The 23,160-nt window shown below is 41.6% G+C and overlaps 1 protein-coding gene across 1 annotated transcript; it reads left to right on the forward strand.

Moving 5' to 3' along the window:
* Nucleotides 1-2,343: 2,343 nt before the first annotated feature.
* Nucleotides 2,344-15,328, forward strand: farsa (phenylalanyl-tRNA synthetase subunit alpha). Its single transcript, XM_038290422.1, has 13 exons — nucleotides 2,344-2,527; nucleotides 2,715-2,852; nucleotides 4,751-4,849; nucleotides 4,941-5,059; nucleotides 8,058-8,150; nucleotides 8,609-8,737; nucleotides 8,817-8,932; nucleotides 9,014-9,098; nucleotides 9,183-9,282; nucleotides 12,750-12,918; nucleotides 13,005-13,082; nucleotides 13,207-13,321; nucleotides 14,672-15,328. The coding sequence occupies exons 1-13, from the start codon at nucleotides 2,381-2,383 to the stop codon at nucleotides 14,775-14,777; spliced, it is 1,494 nt and encodes a 497-aa protein (XP_038146350.1). The 5' UTR covers nucleotides 2,344-2,380; the 3' UTR covers nucleotides 14,778-15,328.
* The last annotated feature ends 7,832 nt before the right edge of the window (nucleotides 15,329-23,160 follow it).

Consider the following 23,160-nt stretch of genomic DNA (forward strand, 5'->3'; position numbering starts at 1 on the left):
AAACTAATCAGGCTTGCTCATCAAGTCCACTCATAACTGTGAAATCTGCAACAACACCACGGTGTGCCTCGTAACATTTCCCCACCCATATCAGGGTCATGTGTGTTTTAATGACTGTAGTTGTGGAACAATTGTGAAGTTTCCAGGGTGTTGGGTTTTTGCATTGTTGTGGAGGGTGTGAGACATTATAAAACTTCTACTGCCTCAGTAACACGGGTACCTGCTCAGTCGAATCTGACATTTTTTATTTCACCTGGTCTCCTACAGGACCAAGGCTTCTGCAGCTCTATAAACCTTTGACTTACTCAGATACCTGCATGCTTTTGCAGCATCGTCTGCAGAACGACTAAACATGATTTCAACATGGAAAATATCTAAAATGAAGCTTTCCTTTCTGATCAAATATATATTATACTATAAATAAGTAAAAATTTCTTGAATTAAGTGTATTTACGCTTAATTTGAGTAGGTAGATGAGATAGTTTGTCAATAGTAAGAGTATTTTAACTCTTAAAATAAGATAATTGGATAATATGCACTTGAAATAAGACAATGCAATTGTTTTTTATTTTATTTTAAATGTAAATAGTCACATTCCATCTGCAAAATGTCTCACTTTCCTCCTCAATTCAAGAAAAACGCACTGATTTTAAGAAAAAATTTCTGCGGCTGTGGGGCCGCAGACGAGGCAGAGTCTCTGGAGGCCGGCCGTGGGGCCAGAGACGGATCTGGCCCGCTAAAGGGCTCTGGCTCGGGATGTGCTGGCTGGATTGTTTCTGCAGTGGTCATCACAAGCTGGTGGCGGTGAGGATTAGATTTCAACTTCTTTATCCTGTTTAATTTTTATTTACAGTCAACGTGAATAAAATCAAATACTTCAACAAGGTGGCAAAGAGGTAGCTGAAGAAGTCCCATCAGACCCAGACAGAGAGCTTCAAGCTGCCGCCTGTTCAGGCCGACCTCATGAACCTGAACAACCCATGCAGCCCTCAGGCTTCCAGAGCGCTCCAAAACCCCGAAGCACCGGTGGTGAACATCCAACAGTTCCTGACGTCCCTCAAGGTACCGATCCCCCGCCGAGTGATGTAATCGGTTAAGGAGAAAGACGCTTGTTCTGTTGAAACTAACTGGGTTTCTGTCCTCAGAGAGCGTTCGGCAGCAAGTCCACCGAGGAATTGATCAAGCTGCTTTATCACATCAGCAGTAGGATGTCAGAGTATGATCTTTTCTCCGATAAGCTCAAACATCTGCTGGGCTTTCTGCAGCAGAACTCTTCTATGGAGGATGACAGGTACGGTGAGCCTATGGACACTTCGTCCAATCAGACCCAGACAGAGAGCTCCAAGCAGCCTCCTGTTGAGGCCAACCTAATTAACCTGTATGATAATACGTGCAGCCCTCAGGCTTCCAGCACGGTCCAAAACCCAGCAGAGCCGGTGGTGAACCTCCACGAGTTCCTGACGTCCCTCAAGGTACCGATCCACAGCTGAGTAATGTCATGGGGTAAGGAGAAGAATGCTTGTTCTGTTGAAGCTAACCAGGTTTCTGTCCTCAGAGATCGGTTGGCAGCGAGTCCACCACGGAGCTGATCAAGCTGTTTTATATCATCTCCAATAAGATGTCGGAGTATGATCTTATCTCCGATAAGCTAAAACATCTGCTGGACTCTCTGTAGCAGTTCCAGATCCAAAGGCAAAGCTGAAAAACAAAGAGCAGGCTAATCAGGAGGTTGGGTCCATGTAAACTAGCTGCTTCTGCTGCTTCTGCTGCTTTAGGTGTGAACGTAGCACTGTTACTTCAGTACCTCTAGTGGCAAAATAAAGTATCACAAGATCAAACACAAACACCCTGCCTTTGATTTTTTTTTTTTTTACCTGCCTTTCAGGCAATAAAATAAAAAACAGAAGCTATCTCATAAATTCAGAAATAAAGAAATTATCTGTTAATCCAGAAAAACAGAAGCTATCTCATTAATTCAAAAAGAGAAAGAAATGTCTCTTAATCCAGAAAAACAGAAGCTATTGCATTAATTCAGAAAAAAAAGAAATGATCTGTTAATCAAGAAAAACAGAAGCTATATTGTTAATTCAGAAAAAAAACAGAAGTGTTATCTCATTAATTCAGAAAAAAAGAAATTATCTGTTAATCAAAAAAAACATCGTTTTGGTAATTCAGAAGATATTTTATATAAGTTTATCACGGTAATTTAGAAAAAATACTTTTAGATTTTATTCGTGTAAATGTTTTGTTTTTAAATTTTGCCACTCTCAATATGGCGGAAGCGCTCAGCACCGGTTTTGCCACTCGAGCATGTTCGGTTCCTTAATTACCCAAAACCTACGTCACGTCCGGTCTCTTTCGGGCTTTGCAGCGCTCCAGCATGGCGGACACCGGTGTGGTGGAAACGCTTCTCCAGCGGATTGAGAAGGTGGACGGCGGCGTGGACTCCCTGGAAGTGGCGGCCAGCCTCGGGGTGGACCACCAGGTCATCGTCGGAGCCGTAAAAAGTCTTCAAGCGCTCGGTGATGTAAGTATTAGCGGACTGAGAAGCAGCGGAAGTTGGATTGTCACTGTCAACATTTAGCATAACTGATGCAATGTGTTTAAAGGAGGAGGAGTTGGAAGCAACAGCGCAGCTAGATGAAGCAGCAGAGATCAGTTAAAGTGACTGAGGTCTGGTGATACTGAGATATTTTTTACTCTTTGGTATCCAGATCATCTCCGCGGAGCTTCGCTCCTCCAAACACTGGGAGCTGACAGAGGAGGGCAGCGAGATAGCCGAGCAGGGCAGCCATGAAGCCCGGGTGTTCAGCTCCATCCCTCTGGAGGGTCTGCTTCAGGCTGAGCTCATGGTGAGTGGAAGAAAAAAAGAGACAAACTGTGATCTTAGTTAAGAAAATAAAATATAATAATCATAAACTCTCATTATATCAGAGCAAGCATTCATATACTGTGATAAAGAGTTTTAAAGGGATTTATTCATCAGTGTCAAATAAACCTCCCACCTTGCTCCCAAATTATCCTACGTCTGTTTCCTAGTTTAGGATTATGTTACAGATAGAAATGTGCTGTATCCACAACAAGATTGCATGTTGCATATTCTCCCTGAGCATGCATGGTTTCTCTCTGGGTACTCCGGCTTCCTTCCACAGTCCAAAACATGACTGTTAGGTTAATTGGTTCTCTAAATCCTCCTTAGGTGTGTGTGTGATTGGTTGTTTGTCATGTTTGTCTCTGTGTTGATGGACTGGCGACCTGTCCAGCTTGTACCCCAATTTATTCATCTCACATTGGAGAAATTCCCCCTTTGCATTTAACCCGTCCCCTTGGGGAGCAGTGTGGGGTTAAGGGTCTTTTGCTTTGGGACCCAGAGTGGCAGTCTGTGGGAGTGGGGCTTGAACTCAGAACCACAGGATCCCTAGCTCTATGCTCTAACCACTGGGCCCCCACTCCCCTCCAATTTCAGTAACTGCATAATATTAATCCTCAAACCTTCAATGTGATGAAAAATAAAACTGTGTCTTTAAACTGGTTTTCCTTTTCTCCTACACTGGAGGTCTTATACTGCGGGTCATGAAAGTTTTAGTTGATTAGCCTTTTTTTTTTTATATTCCCCCCTGCAATTTTTTCCACTAATTGAAATGTCTTTAAATCCACATTAACATGAATTCAGCACACTGTAGTAAACAGATAAATGGAGGCAGAAGATGTCTTTCAGTCATCAATGCTCACATTCAGCGACACACAGGAGCTCTTTCAAGCTGGGCACCGTTTCATTCACAACACCTGTCCCATCAACCAGGAATCAGAAATACTTTAATAATCCCAGGGAGAAATTACTTTCATTATATGACTCCATCTGTAATAGAGTGACTATAGGAACAGTTTGATGTAACACATTTTCATACAATATATATAATCAGGGGGGCTCCCCGCTCCATCTCACCATCAGTTTGGGGGTCCTTTGGCCTGGAAAACGTTACAGACCCCTGTCCTACACTATTTACATTTTGATCACTGCTGCACTTTATAAATGGAAATGTAAGCTGCTCATTCACTGTTGAAAAGCTGTATGCATCCATATTTCATTTTCTACACACTCTGTGTTTACAAAAGCATGAATAAAAGTCACTGTCTTTTATCTTACATTATGAGTGTTCTCTTGTTATCCTTTATAAGGCAACATTAAAATGTATTATGCACACGATTAAATGATTAAATGTTCAATTATATTATAAAGTATTTAATGCTTAAATGTATTATATGCATTTTAAATGGGTTACACGTCTGTTGAATTATTTTAGGGGGCACAAACTTAAATGTTTGGAAAACACTGATCTAAAACATGATTATTAGAAGCATCAATACATTGTGCTACACAATTACATAATTAAAAATACACTTAAAATAATAAATTAAATGATAAAAACAAAAAAATACAAAAATAAAAAATAAGTAAATATTGAATGAAATGATAAAAATGGTTCAAAATATTAAAAAAAATACCTTATTTAAAACTGAGTATAATTATTTGTTTTGGGCATGTTTGGGAATCCCTGAACTAGACCCCAGGTTACCATAGAGACGTTCCTCCGCTTAAGGCAGAAACTCTCCCTCTGACAGGAAAGTGACGGATTGTCAGGATCACATTGAGGGAAGGTCCAGGACAAGCATTCATTGTGTTTTTTTACTTTGTCGGTTTTATTCTTTTCTCCTGCTGTCATTCAGCTTCTTTATTTCTGTCTCTCAGAAACTCTCCTTTGGGAAGATCGGCTTCAGTAAGGCCATGTCCAACAAGTGGATCCGCTTGGACAAGTCCCACGAGGGAGGGCCCAGGATATTCCGAACGGTACGCAGATGCTTTCCCCAAGCATCCATGTTTGGCCCTTATTAACGCCCCAAACTGTGCCGTGTTAAGATGGTTGTGTGGATTCCCTCAGGTGGAGAGCATAAAAGACCAGGTCAGAGAGAGGCTGCTTCTGGTAAAGCAGGGGAACGCCGCCCAGCTGGATGAGAAGGAGAAGAATGAGCTGAAGAAGAGGAAACTCCTCGCTGAAGTGTAGGTCCTCAGATTTCTATGTAGCAGTGATTGCTGTGTGCCAGTAGGTGGCAGCAGAGGGTCGGTGTTTCAGTTTTTAGAGCCACTCTGTTGGAATCTAAAACTATGTAAAGTGCCTTAAATTTATCCCCATGCTTGGAACCCATGAAAGCAGCTGATTGTGTAACTCCAGCCCCTCATTTTGAAGTTGGCTGATTTCATTTTATTATTATATAAAAAAAGAGCCAAAGATTATTCAGTTTATCTTGGATTGAGGCGTCTGGATTTTGGTGTTGGACGGTAGAAATATGCTGAGGATTTATTCCAGTTTGTTTTCCCTCCAAATCCTCTTACCCAAGAAGCCGTGTGATGCTGACCAATGTCAGAGCAGATCTGAGCGCCGCTGCTATCCTTTCAGAGAACGTTCCCCATCGGAGAACATCAGACCCAGCAGATCGTTCTCAGGCTTCGCTTCAATGTGAAGAAAAGACTATATGGAGAGAATTTTGTTCTGTTATTGTTGCAAGCAAAGAACATTTTCATTATAGAGAAATATGCCACCCAGAAATGAAACCTTGGAAAAGCCTTTTGATTAAAAAAAAAACAGTAACTTTGCTGTTTTTTCTCATTTTTTTTCAGTTTTGTTTTAGATTTAATACTTTTTTTTTTTTGCACCTTACATATTTTCAAAAAAAAAAAAATTATTTCAGATTTTTTTGCTCAAAATGAGTTTCACCAATAACATTCTTTTCAAACGGATCACATTCTCTTCACATACAAACGCCTGCTGTAGACATGCACGTTGACCAATGGAAATGCAACCCCAGTCGCCCTCAGCAGATGGCCGCTCACACTGAGCCTGGTTCTGCTGGAGGTTTCTTCCTGTTAAAAGAGAGTTTTTCCTCTCCACTGTCGCTACAAGCATTCTTAGTGTGAGGGATTGCATTCGAGTCAATGAGTCATGCAATCAACTGGTTTTCTGTGATAGAAAACAGAGAAACAAAAATGGGCACAGAAAAAAAAAAAACAAAATCTAAGAAAAGAGCAAACCCTTTTTTAATACAATATTTTTCATTTCTAAATGGCATTTTTATCTAATATTCATTTATAAAATGTGTTCTTTGCTTGCTAAAATAATGGGGCAAAATTCCCTCCATACAGGAACCAGTGTCGACCACTCAATGGACATCACCAGTGCAGCCATAGCACGGATGCTTTTTAGTTGCGTAATCTTTCAAAAATAAATTCAATAAGCTGCCAGTAAAATGAGAAAAACACTTTCTAAGGCTTATTTAAAAAAAATCTACATTATGATTTCAAGAAGTACAATTGTCTTACTGCACTTGCAGATTATTGCACACATTTTTGAGTAGAATTTCCTTAAAAGATTAAATTTAAAACAGAATCTGTTCTTGCCTTTTATATCAACCTTAAAAGAAGATCAAAAATCCTTTTTGGCTGCATATTCTTACATTGTCTCCCATAATGTTTACCTTTGGTCACTGCTGCACTTTAAGAAAAGGGGAATGTCATGAGGGCTGTACAAAACAAAATTTCTTCACTTTAAATGTCTATTTGATGGTAAGAATTCGTTAGGTGAACATTTTACCAGTGTATAGTGAGGCCTGCCGTATATGGATGTAAAAGTTCAGTTTTTGCACCTACCTGTCTGCGTGGACTCCCTGCAGAAGTCCTGACATTTGTCTGTGCACATATGTGGGGGGGCTTTAGGGGTGGGGCGTGCTTCATGTAATCACTACAACACTCACCATGTAGAAGTAGGACTCATGGCTTATTCCAACATTTTCAAAGCCTCTTTGTTTCATCCAACATTAAAAATTTAGTTTTTTGTGCAATCTTTTTGTCATGATGATATTTAGTGTCCAAATTTGTAGACGTCTCTGGATGTTCTCATCTATATTATATAACTATATAATATATTCTATATTTGTGGTCCCTCATCAGTCGGTGTAGTGAGAAAAAGGTTTTGAATTTTCCATTTTAGTTAAATAAACGAGATAGATGGATTTCACTCAGCTGACACTTTATTTCCTTTGTGAAGAAACAGATCAAGAAGGCATGACGTCCAGTCCTGCTCTGGCTATACCAAGTTTGTCTCACTACCTTAAACCTTGCAGAAAGGCTGTAAAGGGCTCCACATGATGCTATACAAAAAACAACTACAGACAGTTGTTTGGAGATTTTCCACACTGAAATCTCCACGGTTTAACATTTTTGTATTATATGCGGAAAGTATGCAGTGCAGACGCTAATAAGATGGAATTCGGCCTTTTTGGATGCGTCTAGCATAATCCGACCTCTTGACCAGGGGTGTCAGAATCCAGCCTTTAAAGGAAATGTCCGGCTTCACAAATCAACCAGATCATGCAGTCAAATTGATTCAAAGTTTTCTGTCTAAAGAAAACTTGGATAGAAAAACAATTTAACAGCTTTATGTAGAACGATTACGTACGCTTGTTTTCCAGGATAATGGTAAATAGCATATACTTATATAGCGCCTTTATTCAAGTGAGGAGACTTGACCAAAGCGCTTTACACTACATTCATTCACACACACACTCACACACTGATGGTGGCAAACTACATTGTAGCCACAGCTGCCCTGGGGCTCACTGACAGAAGCGGGGCTGCCGTACACTGGCGCCACCGGGCCCTCTGACCACCATCAGTAGACAATGCAGGTGAAGTGTCTTGCCCAAGGACACAACGACAGTGAAAGTCAGAGTCGGGGCTTGAACCGTCAACCCTTCGTTTTCAGGGCAAACTCCAACATCCAACGCCACTGTCGTCCCGGATAAGAAGGATTACTCTTGATATGCTGGAATCAAACTACCAGTTTAAGCTGGATGAGTATTAAAAGATCGTTAAAGGCTTAAGAATAGTCTAATTTTTTCATGTTTTAGGCGCCTTTAAAGATGCCGGGCTCTTGTTTAGAAAACAATCCCTGCTTCCTGTTTTAATGGACGCCTGAAATCATTCTGTTCCTTTGTTGTTTCAGCACTGTGAAGTCTTACTGGATCACCAAGGGGAACTCCTTCAGCACCACCGTAACCAAACAGGAGACGGATCTCACCCCTGAGATGATCGCCACGTGAGTCTGAGCGCCGGTAAACCGACCAACGCGGCGTCCTGCCTGGCCTGCTCCGTCAGCCAGTGACGGCGTTCAGGTTCTCAGGCGGAGGACGCAGAGAAACTGGTGTTCAAATATGGGGACGAGTCCAGAGCTGAGGGCTTGGTCCTAAAGGCAGAGCAGCACAAACCGATGCATGATGATGATGATTGATGAGGTTCATACACGGCCTAAAGGTTTAGATCAAAATTTAATTTATCAATCTGTCCAACTTCCATGTTTAAATCCTAACTGTTGTAGAAAACAATCGCAGTAAAAAGGAAGAAACTGCGCAGGAAACCTTAACCTTCTGATATTCAGATGGGCGCTGCTGGATTTAACGCTGCCAGTCGTCATGGCTGCAGATGAAAGCATCCTGAGGCGTTCTGTCACCGGAGCAGGGCAGCGTTTGTTTTAATGGGTTTTTTGTTTCGTTGTAGTGGCAGCTGGAAAGAGAAGAAGTTCAAACCGTATAACTTTGAGGCCATGGGCGTGGCCCCGGACTGCGGCCACCTGCACCCCCTGATGAAGGTGCGAACGCAGTTCAGGCAGATCTTCCTGGAGATGGGGTGAGAATCTGACCACCAGTTGGAGCAGAAATGGAGTTTAGACTCTTTTGTTTTTGAAAATTCTTCATTTTTTCTGTAGTTTCTGCGAGATGCCGACCAACAACTACGTAGAAAGCTCTTTCTGGAACTTTGACTCTCTGTTCCAGCCTCAGCAGCACCCAGCCAGAGATCAGCACGACACCTTCTTCTTATCCGGTGAGTTTCAGTCCCACTGCGCCTAAAATCCCCCCCTTCAATCATCAGTGATCACTAACTCAGAGCTCCCCCCTCTTTCAGACCCGCCGCTCGCTCGCGGATTTCCTCCGGAGTATCTGGAGAGAGTGAAAAAGGTCCACTCAGAGGGAGGCTACGGCTCACAAGGGTGAGACCCATTTACTAACCCCTGCCTGCTGCACTGTTTGCTCTTCTTCAACCCATCTTGATTCAACATGAACTTTCCTTTCAGGTACAAATACGACTGGAAGATAGAGGAGGCTCAGAAGAACATCCTGCGGACCCACACTACAGCCGTCAGCGCCCGCATGCTGTATAAGCTGGCACAGCAGGTAAGCGGCGAGCAGAGCCGATGTAGGGACCAGATCTGCTCGGGCCCTGCCCCTTTTTATGTCGTCAACATATGGCAGCTCCTCTCGGACAAACTGTATTGAACCCGTTTCTTAAGGATTGAATCTCTTTTGGAGTTTCAGCATAATATTACCTATATTTGCTATTATTTTACATTTCATTGGTGATCTAAAGTAGCCGAAAGTAGAAAACAGTCATTGTCATTCAGGATGCCAATTTATGCTTCTGATGCATAGCCTCTGCAACTGTCAAATCTGTCTCTGTGTGCGACCACGCCCCCCGCGCAGAGGTTCTGCAACATTCATCGTGCACCTCAAAAAAATCCTCACTACGCATCGGCCGGTCGCAAACCCGTGCAGACCTCAAGCGGAAGTGCGTAGACAAAAAGCAGCTGTGATTGCTCCTTGGTATGCCTTTCCGGCTGTCTGTGTGGTCGTCCTTCTCGATTCAGTGCCAGGGCACGCCATTTTTAAAAAACGAGGAACAAGTACAATGGAAAACCTACGCGACCTCCTTTGTCTTTTTGCTAACTCCAATAACAGAACCTGTTCCTCTTCGATGTCTAGCAACTCTAGATCCATCTCCGTGACATCTTGCAGACACGCCATTGTTGTTTTGGACACTCCCGCCGGCACCCCAGAAGTTCTTATGACCATCTGCCGAAGTCCTTGCGAGTTCTCCAATAGGATCCCCCTTGCACTTTGGCGGGAAACTGCTGCGCATCCCTAGAAATTCCAGACCGACGGTGCAGAAGCATACCAGCAAAACTGGTTTGCGACCAGACCCAAGCAACATTTGATGTGTGCGATTGGAGAAGTATAATCCGCCCTTAAGACAGACTGAGCTCTGCCATTTAACAAGGAGACACAAAAAGTCTCTGATTATTTTTATTCTTTTATTAAGATCTGAGGGCAGAAGAGGAAAAATGGAACATCTTAAAAAATGAGTTTCGTAGAGATTTTAGACAAAGAAAATAACAGTTATTCTACTTGTAGAAAACGAACTGTTTTTGTTGATACAAATTCAAAAGTAGTGTAGCTTAATATGGCTAACTGACCTAGCTAGAAGAGGCTAACCTGTTAGCTACTGAGCACAGCTAGCTGCAGCACTACCCAGCTCTCCCCCTTTATATCATGGTCTAACAGTTACTTTGTTCACAATAAACAGATTTTTTTCAGTTTTGTCATCAATCAGGTAAAACTTCATCAGTCATTAGAGCCGCTAACGGATGATATGTGATGTTATTATCGTTGTCTGGGCAACCACTGTGTTTTACATCATGTAGCAATGTTCAGTCAATCATGTAGCGTAACGTAGCTGGCATGCGCAGGACCCGAGTTGATCTGGTTCCTACAGCGACACCACAGAGCGCTTTGGTCATCAGCACACCTCACATAAGCAATTAAAGGAAAAGGAAAAAGCCAGGAGGATGGATTTTTTTTATGTTCAAGGAAGAGAGAGGGAGCTCTGGTCATTATTACTCCACTGAAACATTTTCTTACTGAACCGTGGCGAAACAGTTTATAAATACCTACATTACCGTATTTTCTTAACTATAAGCCGCTACTTTTTTCCCACACCTTAAACCATGCGGCCTATAAGAAGGTGCTGCTTTCCTGAAACCGCCAGAGGGGGAATTCAAAGTTGGAAATGAAAGAATAAGGGGCCAATTTTCATTTAGCACAAAAGCATGCTAGCAGCAGGCACGACGAAGAACAAATATCCCAAATTCCCATATTTGGACATTTATTTGCAGCGTTAAAGCTGCCAAACCAATGAAGACACTGAGAACAACTCAGAAGCTCTTACTGCTGCAAGCCAACAAGCTAATGGGACCTAGCATTCTTCTTCGTCTCTACTCCAGGGGTATGTAGAGCTCCCCCTACAGGATTGGTGGGACAAACTTATGCACATTTCCAGTTTTTTGGTGGGCGGGACTTACAGTGAGGTACGTTCTCTAGTCTGGAAAATACAGTAACTACAATTGTTAAAACCCGCTGGCAAAAATTAAATCTGCAAACCAGAAACTTTTAGCTACATACAAGCGGAAAATTGTATTGTCTCAAGAGGGGGGATTTTTCTGAAAAATAGCCAATCACAGGCAGGGACTCCCTCAAAGTGAAAAAGATTGACATGAGCCACAGAAACGGGTCCAAAAGCGAGGAGGAGGGAATCTATAGGCCGATAAAAGCAAGACAGCAGATGGTTTTCCTTAGATAGAAAACTTGAATTTGACTGTATGATCTGTTTGAATTGTCTCTGTAAAGTGGCTTTAGATGACACGAGTTGTGAATTGGTGCTATTTAAAAAAACTGAATTGAATAGAATGCGCATGAGCTCATAGTTTGACCTCATGGTGTTGAATCTGCATGTTTGAAATACGTATGGAGAGTTATTAGTGTTGTGATTAAGAATAATGTCAGTTTTTAAAGTGTCTAAAAACTGATCAAAGGTTTTCAACCTATCATGGGATATATTACTGCCAACAAACTGCATGATAATGCAGGACTGTTGTTGTTTTGAGACTTGTGTTTGGAAAAAGAAAAAAAAAAGGCAGGTTCAACTTAAATATTTTACTGGTTTTCTTATTTTTACAGAATTAAAGCCAAAATTATGGAGGACCAACTCTGCCATATTTAAAAATAAATAAATAAATGCTCAATAAATAAATAAGCATACAATTAATTCTCCCCAAAAATACAATAAACTAATAAATGTAGGTAGAAATTGGATATACAGTGAGACATAAATGTATATATTTCTTTTAATTAGCTTCTTTATTTATTTGCCTTTGTAATTAATTATATCAAGGGCTGTGTCTAAGAGGGTTAAGTTCTGCCCATTGGTTGGTTAGCATTTTACTGCATCGGTGGAATCTACAGGAGAGGAGAGTCCGAAGTCAGTTGCCCTTTCTCAATTCATAAGAACGCGAGTACGGAATTGTTCCTAACCAAGAATGTTCTTGAGAAGGACTCAGAAATGTTCTCATCTTTAAAAAGGGAAACATCATCAACGCAGGAAAAAAGTATAAATTCTTTAAACATTTTGATTCTTCAAAAGGAGACAAATGAAAGCTATTGGGCATGAAGGATGAGACTGAGACACTTCAGAGCTGGATTTGGATGGAAGAAGCAGCTTTAGCAGGAGTCTGGATGAAAAGCTGCTTCTAAATAGAAGATTTCATGAGAGACTCTTTAAGGAATGTGTCTCGTTAGGTAATGTACTGTAGCTAACCAACGATGCTTGGTGGGGAAAAACAAAAGGAAGAACATCCAAACATCTGGCACATCTGTTCCTGCTGTAGCTCAGGTCATCACCTAGATGTAATTCCTTATGATAAAACAATCGGTTTGCTGGTTCCATTGACTCAAATGGAGTCGATGCCGACCAGGCTCTGAGTTACCATCCTGGTTCTGATATTACCCACAATGCTCCTCTCACCCTACAGGAGAAATTCATGCCTGTGAAGTATTTCTCCATCGACCGGGTGTTCAGGAACGAGACCCTGGATGCCACCCATCTGGCTGAGTTCAACCAGATAGAGGGAGTGGTGGCCGACTACGGCCTGACGCTGGGGGACCTCATGGGGGTTCTCCACCAGTTCTTCACCAAGCTAGGTACAGATTTAAAAACAGCACAGAAGCGCTTCAATCTTCTCATATTTTTGGAAATATAAACATTCCCAGCGCTCCGTCTCTTTCAGGAATAACCAAGCTACGCTTCAAACCAGCCTACAACCCGTACACAGAGCCCAGCATGGAGGTGTTCAGCTACCATGAAGGTGAACGGTCTGATCACCTGCAGACCTGCTGCTTTCCATCCATGTTCACATCACTATCTCATCTGTAACCCTGGACAATTAAAATCTGTGTTTGACTAAAACGTATCAATGTTGTTTCCCTCAGGGCTGAAAAAGTGGGTAGAAGTGGGAAACTCAGGGGTCTTCCGACCAGAGATGCTGCTGCCCATGGGGCTCCCTGAGGATGTGTCTGTGATCGCCTGGGGCCTTTCTCTGGAGAGGTGAGCCTCTGTTCAACATCACCGCTGGAAGCAAACCACCGTGGGATTCTAAATGTTTCTGAACCCACATGTCGGTTTACTTTCTGATGCCCTATTTCATATAAAAGTGTCTCATAAAAGTTGCAAAAAGAGCAGATCTAGTTTAACAGATCTCTGGTTAAAAAATAGCATTTTTTTCCATTTCTGCTCAAGCTTAAACAAATTAAAGTAATAAAAGGAATGGATTTAGACAAGAAACAAGGTTTCCATCCCAAAGCAAACACTTCCTGATCTCTTAGGAATAATCATTACACACTGATCTATCAATATTCTTTATTCCACAACAGCAAAGAATGAAAACATTCAGGCCAACCCCCGCTATTCTCATATTATTATTATTATTGAAGCAAAAAATAAAATAAAATTTTGAGAAAAATCCCATTTTGAAAAAAATTTATAGAACAGAAAAAAGTTTTCTTTTGCTAATCAAATTTTCTGAGATTAGCCAAGGGATTCCATTTTTTCTTTTTTCTCAATAAATCGATAAAAAATCAGATGGAAAAAGGTTCCTTAAAGAAAATTTTATGCAGATTTAAACCAGATGAAGCTAAAACTATGGCGATGAGGAGCTCTGAATAGAGCAGGCAAATAATTTTTTATTTTAAAAGCAAACTAATACATTTTTCACAACTTTTGTAAAATGTTGTTCATGTAGCTAACGGCATCTTTTAGAGTCGGATAAATCGATTCCGAAATTAGTTGATGCTTTTTTTCAATTATTTTACTACCAAAAGTTTCTTTGATGAGGACAATTTTGTTTGTCTGTTTCAGGATAATTTTTTTGTTTTTTTACAAAAAACGTGCAACAATAATGGAACAAAATTCACTTCATACGTGCACAAGATTTCTCGCGCCAATTGAAATGAATTCTGGCTAAGAAACAGACGCTCATAGGTAATCAGAATAAAACAGCCAACCAGACTAGAAATGTTTCCAAACATGGTGATTTGAATGTTCTGCCATCAGTTCAGCTCGATGCAGAATATCTTGATTCTGTCAAATGTTTACATTTATTCTGATTGGATTGTCAATCGGGTCTCAATATCGTTCTTTATGTGCAGAATCCAATGAGAATCATGCAACGAGCCTTTTTAAGGTATCGTAACAGCAGATAAATGCTGCAACATGCTCGTGAATTTGAAGGCTTTGGTTCTGGAAAGTCCTTGAAGGTGCTTGAATTTGATGTGGGAATCCTGGTCTGATTCATGGTCTCTATGGCTTCAGTCTTAGTCTCAAAAGAAACTGTGTTTGCAGCAGAGACGTATCTGCAGCGTTCTTTATGCTAACTCATCCGTCTCCTCCGATCCGCAGGCCCACGATGATCAAATACGGCATCAACAACATCCGGGAGCTGGTGGGACACAAGGTGAACCTGCAGATGGTCTACGACAGCCCCATATGTCGCCTGGACTCCTGAGCTTCAGCCGGTCTGTGAAGCTGGTTCGTGTTTGGACTTGTTTAACCCCGACCAGGAAACGTTCCTCGGAAGCACACAGAATTCCCCGCCCCTTTTCTGAAAGGAGCCATTTGGAGGAGAAGCTGATGAATAAGAGTCCACAACTCATTTCAAAAGTTGCGGCTAAATAAAGCTTTTTCTAACGACCTATTTTCTGTCATGAAGTATGCTTTAATTCCACGTCTTGGACTAATAAATTCTCATGTTTTCATGCCCAATTTTCACTTAAAAGCAACAAATTGAAGTATTTGGATGCATTTTGTTTGGATTGTATTTGATAGATGAACTCAAAGTGTGAAGAAATTCTGTGAGTTACTGATAGAAATAGTTTTCTGCAGCAGTTTTTAACCTGGGTTGCAGATTCTCAGGTTTATTCCAGGGCTTTGACTAGGCCAGAGGTCTTCAACCTGTTACTCTTCGGTTTTTCCACAGCGACTGTTAATAAATTCAGCAAAACATAATATCAAATGTGTGTTTTTAAACATAGATGCAATAAAAACTGCAGATTTTAAGCAATGTTTTATTTTTTTTACATTGAACAAAGGATTTGATCTGCATGAGAATGATCCGAAAGGTGCATAATAAAAATAAATGAACTTTATTGATCTCACATTAGAGAAATTTGCTCTGAGGAGCAGTGTGGGGTTAAGAGTCTTGCTCAGAGACCCAGAATGGCAGTCTGTGGGAGTGGGGCTCAAACTCACAACCTCAGGACTCAAAGCTCTATGCCCCAACTAGTTTCAGTAGGGGTGCACTGATTGTAATTTCTGCCGCATCACTGATTTTTAAAAAAGCCTGACATGAATCCAGTTTTTTTTTTGTATTATAATAAAGCACCTTCAAGTTTCCAAATGTATTAAAAATAAGACACCACTTAATGATTGCAAAAAGGTATGGAAAGGGTAGAGTGGTGACAGTGGCTGATTTTCAGCTCTTTGCAGAGGTAGAGATCAGAGGATAATATCAGCTGATCAGTGATCTCCAAAATACACTGTGCAGAATTATTAGGCAAGTTGTATTTATGAGGAATATTTTTATTATTGGGCCACATTTGTGTTCTAAATCAACCCAAAAGACTCCTTAATGTCAAAGTTTCATATTTCTTTTGTTTTGGCCATTTTATGAGGATGTCTGTGTGTGCAGGTAAATATTACTCTGCAGAATTATTAGGCAACGTAATAAAAAATATATATATATACCCACCTCACTTGTTTATTTTCACCAGGTAAACCAATATAACAGCTCAAAATTCAGAAATAAACATTTGAGACATTAAAAATAGAACAAATCAGTGACCAATATAGCCTCCTTTATTCCCCATGATGCTCTAAAGCCTTCCATCCATAGATTCCATCAGTGTCTTGATCTGTTTAGGATCCACATTGCGTGCAGCAGCCACCACAGCCTCCCTACACTGTTCAGAGACGTGGACTGTTTCCCCTCCCTGTAGATCCCACATTTCATGAAGGACCACAGGTTCTCCATGGGGTTCAGATCAGGTGAAAAAGGGGGCCATGTCATTTTTTCTCCTTTTAGACTTTTAATGGCCAGCTCGGTTGTGGTGTATTTTGATGCGTGTGACAGAACATTGTCCTGCATGAATATCATGTTTTTCTTGAATGATGGCGACTTCTACTTGTACCACTGTTTGAAGAAGGTGTCTTCCAGAAACTGGCAGTAGGTCTGGGAGTTGATCTTAACTCTATCATCAACCCAAAAAGATCCCAAAAGCTCACCTTTGACGATACCAGCCCATACCACTATCCCACCTCCACCTTGCTGGCCTCTGAATCGATAATGAACTTGCTGCCCTTTACTGATCCAGCCTGGTGCCCATCCATCCATCTGGCCCATCAAGACTCAATCTCATTTCATCAGACCAAAACACCTTGGAGAAATCAGTCTTTAGATATTTCTTGGCCCAATCTTGACGTTTTGTCTAGTGTGGCTTGTTCAAAGGTGGCCTTTTTTCGGCTTTCCTTACCTCGGCCAGGCCCCTGAGTATGGAGCACCTTGTGCTTCTCGGCACTCCAGACATGTTGCAGCTCTGAAATATGGAACAACTGGTGGCTAATGGCTTCCTGGCAGCTTCACGCTTGATCCTTATCAATTCATGGGGAGTTGTTTTGTGCCCCTGTTGGCTATTTTGCAATGAACCGCTTGATTGTGTGATGATCCCACTTCAAAAGCTTGGAATTTCCAAACTGCTTCACCTCTCTGAAAAACATCTGACAATTTTTGGCTTTTCAGAGTCTGTCAAATCTCTCTTTTCTGACCCATTTTGCCAAAGGAATGGAAGTTGCCTGATAATTAAGCACGCGTTATATAGCGTGTTGATGTCATTAGGCCACACCCCTTCTCATTACAGAGATGCACACCACCTGATTTACTTAATTGGTAGTTGGCTTTTAAGTCTATACAGCTTGGAGTAGGACAGCATGTATGAAAATGATGATGTGGTTGAAATACTCATTTGCCTAATAATTCTGCACACAGTGTAAAGGAGGCTGATCATTTTTATTTCATTGTTTTTCTGATCTATTTTTGTGTTATCAGTATTAATTTTTTCAAGTTCAACTCTTTCCTTAGTTACTCCTTTTTATCACTCATTTTTGCACAAACATACATCCTTTAGAAGAAATGTAATTCCCCTTTTTACAAAAAATTTAGTTTTTATTAAAGAAAGGTGGTCCATTCTAAATAAAGACAATTTCTTGTGTGGTTGAGGAGTGGTGTCCACTCCCACAGACTGCCACTCTGGGTTCCTGAGCAAGACCCTTAACCCACACTGCTCCTTGAGAGCCGCACAATGGCAGCCCACTGCTTCCAAAGGGGATTGGTTAAATGCAGAGGTTGAATTTTCTTGCTTTGTACTTGTGACAGTGTAATGACAATAAAGTTGAATTCTATTCTAACACGTGCAGCTCTAATTGCATTCTTCTGCACTGAGGTGTTTGTATGGAATAATTACTAAGGATGCACCGATTGGAGGTTTCTGCTCATTACAGAAAAGGCCTGACATCCCTAATCTGATAGATTCTCAGTTGAAAGTGGATCACAAGACCAATATTTCAATCTATCTTACATCATTGAAAATTATTCCTGTGAAACAATCAAACATTTTAACGTAACTCCTTTCAAATATAAATCAAAGTTTATAGCATTGACAGCAGGTGATTTTCAGAGCTTTGCAGCAGGTAGATAAGATCGGTTTCACATCAAAGTGTCGGCATTGCGCCTAAGATTAAGGAAGCGAAGGCTGATCAATCAGTGCACCCCTAACCTACATCATTTTGCAGCTTTATATGTTTTGGAAGAATAACCACTTTTTAAATAAAATTCTGAAAATCAATCACTTTCATTTTCTTAATTCCTCTTGTTGAGGCTAGAACCCTTTATCTGGATGTGAGCTGAGCTGCTGCAGCTCCTCCAGAGTAACCATGGACCTGTTGTTCTTGGCTGGCCTCTTCTGCTTCCAGCAACATCTTGCTAAGCGTTTACCAGGTAGGTGTAGCAGAGCCGTCTGTAATGTTCCGAGCTTTAGATCGTTTTTATAATCTAAACTCTCTACAAGCCTTACAGCCCTACACACGGATGGGCTCTATTGACTGAAGGAGTTTATTGCTCTGGATTTCATTTAGGAGTATCAGAGGAAAACAGGACTGAGCACAGAGGCCGTCATGAGGAAAGGACTATATGTTTAAAGAAACTTTATTACAGAAGACATTTTATCGTCTCTTTCTTTCATCTTTTATCCTTTTTCCTGTTCTACTTACATTGCAGTGTCCATATAATCTGTAATACTCCCTGCCTAATCATAATAAAGCTATTTATATGTGTAAATCAAGCAGAACACTATAGCGATAGCTTTACTGCTCCACTTGTGAAAGTAAAATCTGTTGGGCTCTTTTTGGCATCAAGACAATTATTCTTATTGACTCATTGCCAGACAGGACACTGGAAAAAAAACCCAACTGTTTATCGTCTACTTGTACCTGGTTTGTTCGTATTAAAGCTTCTAACAGTCTGTCCACTGCCTACCAAAATAAAATTGATTGTATTATAATGAAAAAGAGATTTACAAAATATTTTGTTCCCTTAAAACAGGTGGTTTCTATGATAGGAAGATGTTAAACTCTGCCTGCTCACCACTAGATTGATAAATACTTTTATTCCTAACCAGAAGCTGTTAAATCTGAAAACAAGGGCCTGCAGACGCTGACGTACGCTGTGTTTTCCTAATGCAGATTACTGCCCTATTTCTGAGCTCTTTCCTCAGTTGGTCTGTTGTCTGGCAGACGCATTTAATTGGGATTTTCCAAGAATATTGGATTAAATTGGACCCTCCAGCTTCTTGGAAGGGTTGTTAAGGATGGAATCAGGTCAGAAATGTTCCTAGACTTCCCCGGTTTATGCTCTCTTAGAATTTCTGTTTTCATATCGCATTCCTTTATAGCATCTTTTTTTTTTTTCTTGATATTTCTGTCTGTCTTCTTCAAAATAACCGTGAGGAAAGAAATGGAGCAGTGTGCCATGATTTACAAACTGAATTCAGCTCATCTCATTCATGCCTCATCAGAGAACCTTCTTTCCGTTACTGGAAAGTAAAGTTCAGAGAAAGTTCAGCCCTCGTTTTACCTCAGTAAGCTTCGGCTGCAGGAGATCATTCAGGCTTATGGAGGAATTCTTATTAAAACCAGTCTGCCTGCAGATGTCCGAACAAAGTGGACTCTGACTATGTGTTTGGCTTGGAACAAACACCACAACTAAACCTGCTAACCTGCTAAATACTGCATAGTGTACCTATGGTGAAGCATGGTGATGGCAGGATCATGCAGTGGCCAAGATTTCCCAGAAAAGTGTATGACGGTGTGGATACAGAACAGAAATGGAAGAATCCCTCCTGACAAGGAGATTGTCATTTTAAAATAAGTATTCAACTATAAACTACAGTTAAATAAACGGAGATCGATTGGATTTCTCTCAGCCAGCTCCTTATTTTACGGTGCAAAGTAAAAAGAGAACAAGACAATCATAACAGCTTTCCATTATATGGAAGTTCTCAGAGTCAAAATCAATTTCAGACACTTTGCTTCAACAGCAACATATTATCAATAAACCTTGAGAAGGAACCTGGCTTTTTATAGGAATATTATTTCTTGTCCCAAACAACTCCTCTCCCTTCGAGACCCTGCAGCTCTGATGCCTGAATGAATGAAACTGCACAAATAATCCAATATCTGTTAAAGGGAATTAATAGGATATAGATTTTTTAGATTTATAGAAATTTGTTCTAATATTATTAAAAACAAAGAACATATTTTAAAAAAAAATTAGAAGAAAATGCGTTTCAAATCGGCAACTAATAATTTCAATCTGAAAAACTCACACGGAAAGAAAAGACAATTAGAAGAGTTTTATTGATACAATTACTTAAGTCTTTGGCGCTCAGACCCCGGCGGGAAACATTAGTGTAGAATTTGCTTTGATTTGCATAAACAGGAGTAAATAATAGGGATGTTTCCCCCCAGGCCTGAAACTGGTGGAGTAGATCAGATAGATGAAGTAGGTTCTCTCCATGACTGCTGAGACGGTATGAAGAAATCCGGTGGACTGATACTAATGCATCACTCTGGGACATGGAAGATGGAAGTCCAGCTTGGTTATATAAACCTGTCCATAATGAGAAAGCATGAAGCGACAGTGGAGAGGAAAAACTGCCCTTTGGGAAGAACTTCTGGCAGAACCAGGGTCAACATGGTGGTCTTCTGCCGGACCGGTTCAAATGAGACAGGGAATGCAGCAAGAGTCCGGGAGCAATGACACTCTGATGAAGCTTTAGCTACGATGGCGGAGGAGGGGGTGGATGTGGGTTTAATCGAGGTCGTCTGAATAAATGTCAGACATACTGTGACCGCTGCCTGCACTTTAGGCGCCTTCTATAAGATGTGAAATGGAGTCCCTTTTAGGATGAATGACGGATGCTGATTGGCCTGTGGCGGAGGCGAATAGTAATCATTTCTTTAGTTGAAATTCCGCCTAGGCTCCATTTGTATGCCAGGGTTCAACCAATGTTTCAAGATTTGCTGTTTTATTTTTTCAGATTTTATTTTGAAAATTCTAATTTCAAATGTATTTAAAGGTACACTATGCAACCGGTGTTGATTTTCCAGCGAGGCTCCCCCCAGAGGGCGAAAGTAAAAGTGCACTGTCGTAAATATGCACAGTTGTTCTCCTGGTTTCTCCGTCAAGCCAGGCGTGGTTGTTTTGAGCTTAGCAGACAGGCGAACGCAACGAATGACTAATGCTGCGTTCACACCGCAGCTGGCGCGACAGAAGCAGCGAGTTTACATGCATAGTCAATGGTTGACGCGCGTCAAGGCGCAGCAAAAGGTCCCGCGGCGCGTTTTGAGCAGCAGGCGCAGCACGTCTGAGCAGCTGAAGCAGCGCATCGGGCGCGTTTAAGCATCTGACGCAGGGAGAGAGACACAGCGCTGATGATCACTCCTCTTAAACAGTTTATTGATGCCTAAATTAACTTAAAATGCAGAAATCTGCTGGCAGAATATGCAGTTTGGATTATTTAGATGAAAAACACCTACCAGCTGCCGTGTTGAACCGCGAGTGTTGGGAGCTGGAGAAAATCCCATCTTTCTCCAGCAGAGTCCGCCGTGGATCCTCTGAGGGAGCCTCCTGCACAGGTGCAGCTCATCAAGATCATCAGAGGATCCACTACTTAAGCTGTCTTCAGACCTTGCCTCAACGCCGCAGTGTTGTTCCAGTTGGTCAGCGCTAAAGCCTTGATCTCAGTGATTATCTCCATGACTCTAATCCCTAGCTGGATGCTAACCTCTGTTTCTGTGCCTCTAGGAAACTCGTGCTTCCTCCGTGAAAGCTCTGGAAGAGCTAACCTGCCGAGCCGACCCTCAGAGCCAAACCCTGAAGATTCTCAGACAACCTCCAAGCAGCTCTGGGCTAGAGCTGGGAAACCAATGCCAAGGTCTGCTCAAACTAGATGTGAGACGCTGGAGCAGCTAACGGACTCTGCTACTAAATCCTTCTCCAGAACCAACAGTGACTCTCCCAAAGAGAACCTCAAGAACCCTCAAGGTACTATCTGTGCATCATTGGAAACCAAACCCCGTCAACAGTCCTCAACTGTGCTGTCTCTCACGCAGACTCCGGTGAAACCAGAATCCAGGCCCGAACCAGCCTTCTGCATATTCAGTGTGATTGTGCAAATAAACTTGTTAAACTTTTCATCCTGTGTCCGTCAGTGGTGTTCTGCATCTTTGGGTCTCCATTAGAGAACCGATCATGACAGAACACTGCGGCCAAACTCAAGGCCCAGCAGAACATCTCCGTCAACTCCTGGAGGAGCGGGATGCCCAGATCCACAGACAAGTTCAAACTCTGAGTGAGTTAAATTCACGCATCGAATCCCAAGATTATCTTATCCGTAATTTCTCCAGTCGTTTGAATAATGCTAACGCTACCCCTTCTCCACAACCATTTCCGGGTCCAGTTCCCCCTCCGAGGTCACCAGCTGTGACGTCATCTGAGTTCCGCCCTAGCCTACCAGAAAAATTCTCTGGAGATATGAAGAAGTGCAAAGGATTTTTATTTCTGTGTCGTCTGATTTTCATGAACTTCCCTGATAGTTTCCCCACGGACCACAAGAAGATAACTTTTTAGTTCTCTCTCAGTTAACAGGAAGAGCCTTGGAATGGGCTCAGGCCAGATTTGCCTCCGACGATAGCTTAAACTGCAATTTCTCCGACTTCATCTCTGAATTTAACCAGGTATTCAATCAAGAAACCGACCAAGCAGTTGATTCCAGAGCTCTTTTCAACCTTAAACAAGGTAATTCTTCAGTGGCAGATTTTTCAATTAACTTCCGGGTAAAAGCGGCAGCTTCCGGATGGAACCAGAGCGCTCTCAAAGGAGCATTTTTCATGGCTTTAAATGAGCAAATCAAGGATGAACTTGCTACTCTCGATGAACCAGCTTCCCTCGAAGATTTAATTCGTCTCTCCATCAGATTAGATAACAGAATTCGAGCCAGAAACAGCTCTAAGAAGCAAGGTAACTTTTCCTCTGCCTCTCATAACATGGCTGTTCTCTCTCCCTCTACAGAGCAGATGCCCACACAGAGATCTAAGCCCCAGTCTCTATCATTGCCTGTTCAGGCCTCTCATTCAGGTGAAAGGGATTATGAGCCTATGCAGGTGGGACACACTAGGCTCTCTCCTGAGGAGAGACAGAGGCGTTTTCTAGGAAAACTTTGTATCTACTGTGGTGAGAGTGGTCACTTTATCGCCTCCTGCCCGGCAAAATCAAAAGC

Source organism: Cyprinodon tularosa, unplaced genomic scaffold, assembly GCF_016077235.1.
Source record: "Cyprinodon tularosa strain WSP-4 unplaced genomic scaffold, ASM1607723v1 ctg280, whole genome shotgun sequence".
Classification (NCBI taxonomy): domain Eukaryota; kingdom Metazoa; phylum Chordata; class Actinopteri; order Cyprinodontiformes; family Cyprinodontidae; genus Cyprinodon; species Cyprinodon tularosa.

Coding starts and splice junctions, on each gene's coding strand:
- farsa (XM_038290422.1), top strand. CDS start 2,381: ATGGCGGACACCGGTGTGGTGGAAACGCTTCTCCAGCGGATTGAGAAG. Junction 2,853..4,750: donor TGCTTCAGGCTGAGCTCATG/GTGAGTGGAAGA, acceptor TCTGTCTCTCAG/AAACTCTCCTTTGGGAAGAT. Junction 8,738..8,816: donor CAGATCTTCCTGGAGATGGG/GTGAGAATCTGA, acceptor TTTTTTCTGTAG/TTTCTGCGAGATGCCGACCA.